The sequence below is a fragment of the Microcebus murinus genome, chromosome 1 (assembly GCF_040939455.1).
Source record: "Microcebus murinus isolate Inina chromosome 1, M.murinus_Inina_mat1.0, whole genome shotgun sequence".
In the NCBI taxonomy this organism is placed as follows: domain Eukaryota; kingdom Metazoa; phylum Chordata; class Mammalia; order Primates; family Cheirogaleidae; genus Microcebus; species Microcebus murinus.
In genome coordinates, this window is record NC_134104.1 from 157,564,359 (window position 1) to 157,576,619 (window position 12,261).

At 60.4% G+C, this 12,261-nt stretch overlaps 1 protein-coding gene across 1 annotated transcript; it reads right to left on the reverse strand.

Moving 5' to 3' along the window:
* Window positions 1-215: 215 nt before the first annotated feature.
* SEMA3G (semaphorin 3G) lies at window positions 216-11,743 on the reverse strand. The gene is made up of 16 exons (XM_012771520.3): window positions 11,599-11,743; window positions 9,874-10,034; window positions 9,686-9,748; window positions 9,351-9,470; window positions 8,987-9,077; window positions 8,742-8,858; window positions 8,399-8,544; window positions 8,092-8,206; window positions 7,899-7,968; window positions 7,471-7,615; window positions 6,999-7,230; window positions 6,812-6,903; window positions 6,095-6,136; window positions 4,818-5,046; window positions 4,364-4,500; window positions 216-3,056 (listed from the first exon to the last, which is right to left on the reverse strand). Exons 1-16 carry the CDS (start codon window positions 11,699-11,701, stop codon window positions 2,586-2,588), a joined length of 2,334 nt encoding a protein of 777 aa, XP_012626974.1. The 5' UTR covers window positions 11,702-11,743; the 3' UTR covers window positions 216-2,585.
* Between the last annotated feature and the right edge of the window lie 518 nt (window positions 11,744-12,261).

Genomic DNA, 12,261 nt, shown 5'->3' on the forward strand with positions numbered 1-12,261 from the left:
ATGTCCCTAGGGCAGTGGAAGCCATGGTCAGGGGGGCTTTCTGGAGCTTCCCCTCTTCCCCAGAAGCTGCAGCCCCCACAGCACAGCCCTGGGAGCCCAGGCATGAGCACAGTGGCTTTACTATCCATTGGTATGTGGCTTGGGATGACGGCAGGAATCAGGCCAAGTGTCGCTGTTACAAATGTCAAGTGTTGTGAAAAACGAGCAGAGCTGCCTACGTGCCCAGCTGCCCTTTGCCAGCATTTTTTTTTTCCTTCTGGCTCAAGATCTTCCTGAAGCTCCAAGAAGGTCAGTCTCACAAGCCTGCAGGACAGGATTTTCCTAATTTAATGAGCAATCTCCGCTTCATAGACAAAGCCCTCTGACTCCTTCCTCCCCCATACTCATCTCCTTCCCTCCTAGAAAATACCACCCAGCGTGACCTTCTGCCTCATGGAGAGGGTGCCTCATTTCCAGCTCGTGAACATGGCATCAGTGAGTTTAGTACAGAAATACACAGATACAATAATGATATAATTATGTGATGTAAATATTTTCCTCATCAGTTCGGTTTTCCTTACCAGAGCTCAAGGGAAGTCATGACTATAAAAATAATAGTAATTACAAGAAGTATGTCCTAAAAACAGAGAAACCACAAGGCCCTTCTCAACATACAAACACAGAAACAGAATTCTCACACGGGGCATTTCTAAGAGTAACACACAGTACCATGGGAGGGGCACGGCTGGGAGGAGCTGTCCATGTTGTTCCAAGTGCAGGTGTTCACTGTTCAGGATCTCGTACTTCTTCTCCCATCACTTTCCAGGGTCACTTCCCCAAGTCTGGGACCAGCCTAAAGACCCCTGAGGGCCTGGCTGTTTCTTTCTGGCACTCTCTACTCCCTTCTGCTCTCAGGCCCCTTCCTCCTCGCCCCTGCGCCCCACTTGCTGACACTCCTGAAGCAGGTTCTCAAGGTGCTGTTGGGTTCGTCTCTGTGCTTCCGGTTCACTTACTGCACAGCCAAAGGGGCCCAGGGCTAGTCCAGATCCCAGTTCTCTGGGGGTGTCGGGTGGGGGGAGATAAGACCCAGGTAGTCTGGGTTTGAGTTTCAGTGAGACAGGAAGCCTTGTCTTGCTTTTTCTCTCTTTTTTGCCTCCTTTCTTTGTCTTGGTTTTTTAATAGAATCTCAAACCCTATACTCCTGGCTCCCCCAGTCGGTTTTGTGCGTCACTAATTTGTTCATATGAAGGCTGGGAACAACTTTTCATTTAGTTCTCCTCCTCCCCCTCTGTGTTCCCCAGCCTGAGAAACTGCTGATGGCAAAACACCTCCCCTACATGCCCAGGCAGAAAGTGCCCTTGCCATCCAAGCCTCACCCCCAAGAATCAGCAGGACTTACAGTTTCTAGCTTTTTCCTCTACCTTTTTTCCCTTTATAAGACAAAAAAATCTTCCTAAATACATCATCTATGCCTGGCCCTTACTTAGCAGAAAATAGAGATGCCAGGGTTGGAAACCTCTGGCCTTCCCGTGGCTCCTGAGCTAATTGATGTCATCTTGACTCCTTAAGGACACTATTCCTGCCTGGGTCCCAGGGCCATCCTAAGAGTATCCTGCCCTCTCTCCATCTCAATAGCCTCCCCAGTCCTCTGTGGCCCTGGCCCTGATCTTCAGGACCAGCTACAGCTCTCAGACCTTCCTGTTCCCCCTCCCAGGGCTGAGACGTGCTTGCATCGCCCCAGGAGACAGCCCACTCCTCCCAGTCCCACACTTCCCCAGCTCCTCCTCGCACCTCTGGTCCACAGAGATGAGGGATGACATTCCCCTGGAGCTCACCCCTCCCTTCTCATCTGCATGGAGACCTTGATGGTGGGAGGGGGTCCTATTGGGGGTGTGGCATCCCAGCAAACCTGGCCCAAAGTGGAGCCTAAGGCCCTGACCACCCCAGGTCCCGGGGGGCTCTAGCAGTCCGTGCCTCTGTGATTCTGAGATGGAGAAGAGGAGGTGGGCCATGCCAAGAACACCAGGGCATCGAGGCATGATATGGATCAAAGGAGCCTTGCTGCTCCACCTTCTCGACATCCCCACTTTCCCTCCCCAGGTTCTCAGTCGGTAGTCCCTTCTTAAAGGGTGCTACCTTAGAGGCTGTCTCCATCTCCTCTGGCTGCCTGAGGGCCCTCACCCAGATTCCCCCCTCAGACCCACCCAACACACCCCATCTGAGGGTCACTCAGGATGGCCATTGTTCTGTAGGCTGGGAAAGAACCACCCAACCCTCTTGCCTCTGGGCACAACCGGAAATGAGCTCGGGAAGCCAGGCCATCTCTGAGAACAAATGGCAGGTCCCATGGGGCTGCCAGTGGCCGGAGGGTGCTGGCTCCAGCCTGAGACTGAGAGCACAGAGGGGTAGGGAACAGGCTCAGACACAGGCCCTCCACTAGACCCCCAGTCTTCTCTAGAGGTGGCCCGGTAGAGGTGTGGGGGCAGAGACACTCGTCTCTAAGAGGCGGTCAGACGTCCTGGCCTCCTCTGCCCTGGCTGGCTGGGTGGGAGATGCTACGGGCTGCTACTGGGCTCCCCGGCCCGTCCTGACCGTCCCCCCTCTGCCTATGTGGCCTCCACCTCCCGGGGCGTCCGGTTGTGCTCGGCCTGCACCCGGCTCTTCATCTTCTTGCCCAGCTCCAGCCCTGCCCAGCTCTTGCCCTTGGCCTGCTTGCCTCGGCCCCGGGTCCGGAGGGAGCCCGAGCACTCCCCGCTGCCCCGGCACCACACACGCTCGCAGTACTCGTCCACCCGGGGCAGGTTGGAGAAGCCGATGAGCTGCAGGATGTCCTTGTACCAGGCCTTGGGGGCAGCGGGGGCCAGGCCTCCCCGGGCTGGGGGCTCCTTTGGCCTTGGCTCCTGAGGGAACAGGCTGTCCAGCTGCGAGGCCTCAATAACCTCCAGAGCCAGGCGGACCACAGTCTGGGAGAAGCCGTGCTCCAGCGTCGTGCAGGTGTAGGTGCCTGCGTCGAGGCGGCTGAGCCTGCGGAACAGCAGCCCCTGCTCCACGTGCAGGACTCGCTCGTCCGTCTTCACCTGCCAGGTGGGCAGAGGGTGTGAGCAGAGTGCAGGGCAGGACATGCACTGTCAGCTTCTCTACCCCCGGCTTTGCCAAATTTGCCATCCTTGGGCCCAGTGCTTGGGCACTTCCCCTTGCCCAGTCTCCCCTCTTCAGGAGGGGACCAGTGTGCCAGCGCGGCCTCCTCTAGACTGTGAGCTAATTGCAGGCAGGGCCGCATCTTCCCAGAGCCCCAGGACAGGGCCTGCCAAAGGCCTTTTCAAAGATTCAACGGACTGGGGTCTCCCCTACTCAGGGAACACCAACCTTGGCTCTGTAGGGCTCTGGCACACGTTCCCAGGAAGCACAGGCGTTAAGAGGGTATCTACAGGCTCTACTCAGGGGAGGGGCTGCACCCCCTGCCCCAGGACTAGGCTTCAGGACCTCCCTCTAGTCCATACACGCATGTACACGGTTGTATACCCTCACCCCCAACGCATGTGGGCACACTGGGCTTCCTCTGTCGTGGCCTGCACGGTTCACTGCCCCCACATGGGAGCAACAGCCCCAGCCCAGGGTGGGTTGAGTGCCCACCACAGCATGGGAGGCAGGAGTGCTGCTCTGACCCCTCTCCCTGAACCCCGTCTGGGCTTCACTGAGCATGCTGAGGGTGGGTCGCTTTGGCAGTTAATGTTGTGTAACTTCATCTTGTTGCAGCCTTCTCCCCTGGGGAGTCTTCTCGGTGCCCAGCCCAACAGCTGGTCCAAGGCTGGCCTCCCCCAGTTCCCAAGCCAGAGGGAGAGCCCCTCCTGTAATCAACCCCTCCCTCCCCTGCCCTCCCCTGTGGGGGAAGGGCCGCTCACCCTGCCCTGCCCACGCCCATCCTCAGGCCCCAGACTGAAGCCATCTCTGGGGTTGACAGACCTTTCCGGGTGGGGGAGGAGAGGGCCTGGGCAGACAGCTGGACTCTAAGGAGGAAGTGTGGAGCCACGTATTGTGGGGTGCAAGGGCCAGTGGTCAGGGACTCAGGCCTGGGGCAGAGGAAGAACAAGAATACCTGGGAAGAGACCCCTTCAGGGATGGGCCACAGGTGTGAGCACAGGGGATTTCCTTCCATGTCTGCTGTCCACCTCTCAGAGGGGCTTCCAGCCACACTGGCTGGATGTTCCCAGATGGTAGAATAGGGGCGCCTCCTTCTAGGCACCCCATGGGTCTAATACACACTTTTCTTAGATTAAGCTTGACAGGTTCCCCCCAGATCATCTCCCTAGAGCTCGGGACTTGGGGTTCAGGGAGGGAGGTGACCTCAGGACACATGGGGGCTGGTAATAGGGTCCTCACTCACCTGGTCAGGCCTCTCATCCCCTGGCCTCTGCAAGAACCAGTGCACAGCAGCCTGGGGAGACTTGGGCAGGCACTCCAGGAAGGTGCTGTTGTGCTCTGTGCCGTAGACTGTGGTGACTGCAAGTCCCGCAGCCTCTTCTGGAGAGGGGCAGAGGTCGGCTCAGGTTGAGAATGATGGGACCCAGGCCCCAAAGCCACCACTGACTCCTATAGCCCAGGATCCCCGACCAGTGTGACAAAGACCTAGGCATTCATTGACCACCCCAGGCCAGTCGCTGTGTCCAGAGACCCTTTACCCATGCACTGCCAGGAGCTTCACAGGTAGGGAAACTGAGGACTGTTTGTTACAACAGGACCAGCCTGAGAACACACTTCACAGGAGTTGAGCCCAGGCCATAGGGGCGAGTGAGGGCCCTGTAGAGCCCAGCCCATGCCCCCACCCTTCTGCCACTCACCTTCCTGGCTCTGGCCCAGGCACTGCAGGGCAGGGTTGCCATGCCGGATGTCCTGCCGGCGGAACCGGCGCTTGCTGGGACTGGGGCGGTAGCGGGTACAGGAGGTGCCATCCCAGGCGCAGTATGGGTCCCGGGCCAGGCAGCACTCCGCACAGGCACTGCCATAAGTCTCACACTGGTGCAGCCGCAGCTGGGCCACACCCAGCCGAGAGCCCACATAGAGCATTTGCTGGGGAGGGACACGGGCAGAGCCCATGGTGAGCCCAGGCTTTGCCCAGAAGCAGTCAGGTTCCCAGCCCTCTTGGCTTCCTGGGACCCCTGCCACTCATAGGAACTCTTCCAGAACCTCCTGGGTTCATTCACAAAATAAAGTGTTTATCACCTATCTGCTATATACCAGGTCCTGTGTCATGACATGGAGGGGACAGGACAGACCCAGGGTCTTTTCTTTAGGGGGCTTCTTCAGGCCCTCCTTGCTGCTGACCTTTCCCCGCTACCCCAGTGGCCTTCATCCTGACTTGCCTCTGACCTTAGAGGTGCACCTTGCTGTAAGCAATCACAGTACAAAAGATGGGATTTACCTAAGGATAGACTGGGGTAGATCAACTTGGGGAGATGGGATTTATTACTTGGCAAATACAGTAGGCCTCTAAAAAGAGGCTCCCTTGGCGGGGCGCGGTGGCTCACGCCTGTAATCCTAGCACTCTAGGAGGCCGAGGCAGGAGGATTACTCAAGGTCAGGAGTTCAAGACCAGCCTGAGCAAGAGCAAGACCCCTTCTCTACTAAAAATAGAAAGAAATTAATTGGCCGACTAAAAATATATAGAAAAAATTATCCAGGCATGGTGGCACATGCCTGTAGTCCCAGCTACTCGGGAGGCTGAGGCAGAAGGTTCGCTTGAGCCCAGGAGTTGGAGGTTGCTGTGAGCTAGGCTGACGCCACGGCACTCTAGCCCAGGCAACACAGTGAGACTCTGTCTCAGAAAAAAAAAAAGAAAAAAAAAAAAGGAGCTCCCTTGTTTGATTTTAAATCTGGATTTTGTTTTCAAGCACACTTTCGCCTCCTTATGAACTGGTCTTTGTGGCTAGCCCATTATCTGAATGCAGCTCAGGGCACCTCCCATTGAGCCCTCATTTCATGCCTGTGACTGTCAGCTCCCAGCCGTTCCGGCCACTCGCTGCGTGGGCAAATCAGGCCTGCGCACACAGCTTTCCGCAGCCCGCAGCAGTGCTCAAGGGCCTGCGCCCAGGGCAGAGAAGGGTGCAGCTGCTCTTACCCTTTTGACAGAGATCTCCATCTCAGTGATGGGGGTCGGCACCTGGGGAAGGAGCAGAGTCTCAGCGCGGGGTGGGTGGCATGAGACCCTCCTCTGCACCCCTGCTTTCAGCCTTCTCCAACCCCTGGGGTGGAAGCCACCCAGTTCCCAGCCTGGCTCACACACCCTCTGGCAACTAAGGCTAGATAGTCTTTCCCAGTGGGTTCCAAGAAAGGACCCCTGGTCCTGGCTGGCCTCCAAGCAGGAGGCTTGGCTAAAGCACAGAGCTCTTGCGCCCCCGCCCGCAGCCCTGTCCCACAGCTGTGGGGCAGCTGTCCCAATCTCCCAGTTCAGGCCCAGGAGGCACAGCCGTCCCCCACACGGAAGACTCTGCTTGAGTCTACAGAGGGTCCAAGGACCCCTGGGGGATTTAGGGTCTCAGCCACCTCCTCATTGAAACTTGAGCCCGTCGGGGCTTTGTCAAGGGGCGCTCCGTTGGCCATCTGTCCCCGGCACCCTGACCACCTTCAGCTCGCAGACTGCAGCACCAGGCCTACAGTCATTCAGAGCCACTGTCGTTGGCAAGGCCTTAGAGCGGCCTGCTCAGTGAGGCCATTGCTTTCAGCCCCGCCCCCATCCCTTCTCCCCAAACGCAACAGACAGGCCGGCTCCCTCCTGTGCGCTCCTCCTACTCCCCTGTAGCCAGGCCCAGACCCAGGGACATCAGCCCCTGCTCACCTTAAACACCTGGAGCTCCTCCAGAACCACCTCTGCAGGCTCTACCGAGCCCCCTTCCTGGAGAGCAATGACTTTGAGCACAGAGCCTGAGTCTGGGGCAGGGGAGGGGCAGTCAGTGGAAGAGGAGGGGGGAGTCCAGCACCCTGCACCCCTCCCCAGTCTGGCCACCCCAACTCAGTCCTCTTACCAGTCCCCAGGAAGATGACGTCATATGTGCCATCCTCCGCCTCCACACGGTCCACCACAATCTGGCGCAGCTGCTGAGCCAGGTGGGTCTTGACAAGGACAGGGCGGCCATGCTGAGGCCGCACAGGCCGGAACATGAGTGGGTGGGCTCGGGTGAACTGCAGCACCTCGTCTGGGTAGTCCTTGGTGCTGCCAAAGGGCCGCCCTGGCTGCGCGGTCATCTTGCTGGGGCACTGTGGGCAGCAAAGGGAGCCCTAAAGGATCCTGGGATCACACGCTGTCCCCCAGCCTGTTTCTACCCCTGACAGGGAACCACTCTTGCTGTGGGGGGTTCTTCTCCCCCATCCCCAGCCTGCCAGGCCCTCTGGAGCCCAAGCTCAGCTGCCGCCCACTGCCTGGGGACTACACGTGGACACAGGGCTGTTCTGAGGAGGATACCCTCTTTCCCTGGCCTGGCCCGCTCAGAGACTCACCACGCCAGGGCGGGGGAAGGGCACCTTGCCTCCGTAGGGCCCCCACTGGTGCTGAGGGCCCTCTCGGTGGGCAAAGGGCCCGTTGAAGACCTCCCAGATGTCTGCCATGTGGTACACACAGACGGCAGAGCCCTGGAACACAGCGCTGCCAAGGACAGACAGGGATAGTCAGGCCGGAGTGGTCACCATAGGCAGGAAAGGGGTGGCCTGGGTCCACAGGCTGGACAGGGGTGACAGCGCTTGTAGCAAGCAGAGACTCTGAAAAGCAAGGACACCAAGGCAAAGGCAGAGAGAAGGAGACAGAGAATGCAGTCGCAGGTCGCCGAATCAAGGACAAAGACAGGCACCCATTGCCCAGTTGGAGCGAGATGGCAGCAGCTCACCGGGGAACCATGGTGGTGGGGGGCAGGGAGGTGGGGTGTGCCTACCTGACGGTGCTGAACAGCGCATACACCTCAAGGCTCTTCCCGGCCTTGGGCGACAGCAGGAACACGTCCTCTGGGACACAGAAGGGAGCGCAGCATCATGGCCCCTGCTGATGCCCCTGCTCACCAGCTCTGAGTCCCCCACGCCCAGCCCCTCCCATGCCCAGCACCCAGGCCTTCTTGGGCACACCCTTACCCAGCCGGTCAAAGTGGGTCTCAGCACCTGCAGAGCCGGGCACCGAGCACACCAGCCTGGCCTTGAGGAAGGTACTCCATTTGTTCACCAGCACCCGCTGGCCACCAGCATCATTCTGAGGGTGGGGACCATTGTCAGCCTGGGGCCCCCTGAGGATAGGCCCACTGCCCACTCCTCCACCTTCACCCATGCGGGAGAGGTAGGCACATCAGCTCTGCATCCTTGCCTCAGTTTCCCTACTGCTGTCAGGGATACAGGCCTGGGAAAGGCAAGGACATGAACCTCACTACCCCTTCACAGCTCTCACCACACAGACTCGGCCCACGCGGCTGATGGTGACATGGCCTGGGCTGCCATCAGAGGAAGGGACAGTCTCCGAGAAGAAGAAGTACACCTTGTCATTGTCCTGGTCGGAGTTGTCAGGGATCCGGGCGGCCATCACAAACTGGGGTTCTGGGAGGGTGACAGGGTTACACTGGCGGGGAGGGGGCACAGGGGAGGATGGGGCTGAGCCCAGAGTGGAAGGGAAAGCAGGGGTCCCCAGGAGGCTGGCGCGCAGGGGGGACGTAGCCTCTCCTCCCGTCTCCAGCACCTCCTCTCCTACCAGTCCAGGGGCAGAGCCCAGCCAGCCCTGCCCCAGCAGGCCTCACCATGCAAGAGGCTCTGGTCGGAGTCAGAGCGCAGGGCTGGTCGAGGACCCCCACTTCGGAAGATCATGGCCTCTCGCCCCAGGAAGTCAGCAGTGAGGCCTGTGTATAGCTCCCCGCCTGGCGTGGAGGTGGGGGCAGAGTCAGGGAGGAGGCCCAGGCCCAGCAGCAGGCCCATGCCCGCCCTCTCCAGAGACATAAACCATCTCCCGCCCACCCCCCTGCCCCCCAGCCTGGGCATCACTCACCTACAAAGGTGCTGGCGAAGGGACGGCTGGGCTCGTGGGGGCACCGCCCCCGCCCACCCTCCACACTGGCGGGCTCCAGGCGGAGCATGTGCTAGGGAGGGAGGGAGGGAGGGAGGGAGGCGTCACCTGGGAAAGGATCACCAGCCCTCCCACACCGGGGCAGTGGCCCTTGCGTGCGGCTGGAGAGTGGGGGTGGCGGAAGATACCCTCCTTCAGGGCCTCTCTGACGGGTCAGCTCTCTGGCACAAAGGCGCCTTTCAGGCCCCTGCCCCTCTGTCCCTACCCAGACTCAATGGGAAGCGTTCATGCAGCAGGAGAAAATGTCACTGCCTCCCAGCCACTTGGGGGCCCAGCCCAGGCTCACCTCCCCACGGTGTCCGACCGTGATGAGGGCACAGATGGGTTGGAAGGCCCCGGTGCCACAGGCCAGCAGGTGGGTCCGGTTGTGGGGCTGCAGCACCCGCACGAAGTTGGCGCACTCCGTCTGTCAGGGAGGGGGTGTGGCAGGGGTGAGAGGGGTGCCCACCACCCACTGGGGCTCAGCCCCGCCTTGTGATCAGCTCTGGAGAAGGGGTGGGGCTGACATTCGTCACAGACCTCCAGAAGCCCTCAGGATCTGTTCCAAATGCCCCTCAGCAGAGGCACCTGGGGGCAGGCCTGGGGTTGGGTTGGGGGACAGTCCTTCCCAGCAGCACTCACCAAAGGATCTCTTCCCTTTCGAACACATGCCTCCCTCTGTCCTGGCTGTGGCGGCCACAGGACCTGAAACACAGCCTGGCTGACTTCAGGTACTCCCCTGGCCTCACAGCCTCAGTTTCCTCATCCGGCCTCCCAGCTGGAGGTGCCCAGCTCCCAGACAGATGCTCTTCCCTCTCAGCCCAGCTCACCTCCCGGGGATCTGGCCAGGCCTGGTCCAGCCGCAGAGAGTAGAGGGTGTCAAGTCCCCCCAGAAAGAGGCGGTCTCGGTACTCGTCCAGGTACATGGCCTGGAGGTCCAGCGAGCCCCGGGGGCCCAGGAAGACGGCAGAGCGGTTGGCAGACAGGAGGTCTAGGAGGAGGCAGAGGGCGCGTTAGGGCTCCTCGGCCTACTTCCCAGCCAAGGAGTGGAGCGGAGGGTCCCAGCTGTGCAGGCGCCCCACACACTCACATCTGGAACATGTTTCCATCCGCAGCAGTGCTGCAGGGCTTTCGGAGCATGGCTCCTGGGGGCGAGTGGGATAGGAGGCTCTGAGCCGCCCACTCAGCCCAGTCTACCGGGGCCTGCTGCCACTCCTCCGTTCTTTAGTCCCCATCTCTCAGCTGACATCTTCCCACTGTCCCATTTGTGCCCTCCCAGTCCCCAAGGAAGACAGCCCCATGGGCAGAAATTAGGGCAGCAAACTGGGCAAAGCACTGAGACAGGATGGAGGAGTAAGCAGCGTGCCGCCTGGCTCAGCCGGGGCCGCAGGGGAGGGCGCTCCCAGCAGAAGGAACCCCAGGCAACAGCCTAGTGTGGGGAAGGGCAGGTGTGGCTGGGAGGCTCCTGACTCCAGTCCGGAGCTGTGGCCAAGAGGATTTTCTCCTCGTAGATGCTGCCCAGCCAAGCTCCAGAGGCAGGAGGAGGCTGTCTAGTGACATTGGTCTCAGGAGTTGAGGCCCTTAAGGTTTGGCTGGGGAGGGGGAGGTGATGGGGCAGGCAGTAGGATGATGCGAGAAGGGGGCATGGGCTGTGGGAAGGCCCAGAGCACCCTATACCTTCCCCACAGGGGCAGCTGGGCCCAGCACCCACCCCTCCCCCAAAACTCATCGATACCCTCTCCCAGGAAGCCCTCATGGATGACAGCACTTTGGGGAACTTTCTCTATTTAGGGCTTTTTCTAGCAGCCTGACCTCCCCCCCAAAACACAGCTCCTGGGACAGGACCATACTCCTCCTCAGACTTTCCAGGGTGGCATGACGCCCCCACAGAGTCTCCATAGCAGGCCTGTGTCCCTCTTGATTGGGGTTCCCAGGGGAAGGTGATCACGCCTCTGGTTTCCCCAAGAAGAAGAACCTGCCCAGCCTGTGTCTCAGGGACCCTTCCCCACGGCCCATCAGTGGAGGCCTGAGCCAGCTACAGCACGACACACCCAGGAGAGCACAGAGGAAAGCCCCAGCTGGGTGGCCAAGGAGGAGAGGCTGGAACTCCCCTGGGCTGTGCAGAGCTTCCAGGATGGAGGGGCCTGAAAAAGCCAACTTTAGGATGTGGGTTGCAAGGGGGCCTCTTCCCCGTCCCTGCAGCTGGAGGACCAGAGGGATGGCATGCGGCCCCATGGGCCACCCTGGGCAAAGAGCTGCTGGGCCCAGACAGACCCTCCAGACATGCCCTCTCCTCTCAGGACTCCCACAGTCCCCGGTCCCCTCCCGTCTCTACTGAGGTCTCCCACGGCCCCCCAGCAGCCCCCTGTGGCTTTTCCCCCATGTCTCTCCCCCTCTGCCCTGGTCATGTCTCTCAGGACCTGCCTCCCCCACCTTCCCGAGAGTTGTGCACGGAGTGGAGTGGCTGGCTCCATCCCCTCCGGCCGGCTGGGAGTGCGGCAGAGCCTGGGACACCCACAGACACACACACAAACAGAGCAAGCAGTGGCCAGTACCTCGGTAGGAGAGCCTCAGGCGGGGCACGCCGGGGCTGGGGTTACCCCCACAGAGCAGGAGGCCCCCCAGGAGGCAGAAGATGGCCCAGGCTGAGGGGGCCATGCTGGGGAACCCAGAGCACCACTGCCTGCAGAGCAGCCCTCCAGTCCCGCAGCTGGCTGTAGTTTGCTCTGTTGCCACCAGGCCAGCCACTTATAAGGCAGTGGCTCCACCCAGTCACTGGGTGGGAAGGCAGGAGGAGGAGGGGAGGAGGCAGAGCCCAGGCCATCCACCTGCAGCTTCTCCCTCCACCTTGGCTGCCCAGTGCATGCCGTTGTGTCAGATTGCCCAGGTCTCCACAGGGGAGACTTTCCCATCTGCGCTGTGGACAGTTTGCACAGAGAGATATTCATACATGCAGGTCTCCCAGCTCCAGAAAAGTGACTATATGGGACATAGTCTGAAAGGGAGGTCAGGGATCAGAGGTCAGAGGTTGATGGGCTGGGTGGAGGTCTGGCTGGGATCTGCTCTGTTCCCTACCCTTCAAGTGCCCATGGCAGAGACCCCCACAAACTGGCCCTGGCCAGGTCCCCAATACCAGGATGGTCCAGCCCCCCTGAAGCCTTAGGTAGGCTCCCCTGGCAGGGCCCAAGCTGTCTGCAGGGCGGTGGGGGGGGTGGTGG

Bases quoted from the DNA above. Each gene is read 5' to 3' on its own strand.
- SEMA3G (XM_012771520.3), bottom strand. From the start codon at position 11,701: ATGGCCCCCTCAGCCTGGGCCATCTTCTGCCTCCTGGGGGGCCTCCTG. The intron at 8,545-8,741 runs GTGAGGCCTGCT...TCACCCTCCCAG, and splicing joins CGACCAGAGCCTCTTGCATG to AACCCCAGTTTGTGATGGCC. The intron at 6,904-6,998 runs GTAAGAGGACTG...CCCCTGCCCCAG, and splicing joins CGTCATCTTCCTGGGGACTG to ACTCAGGCTCTGTGCTCAAA.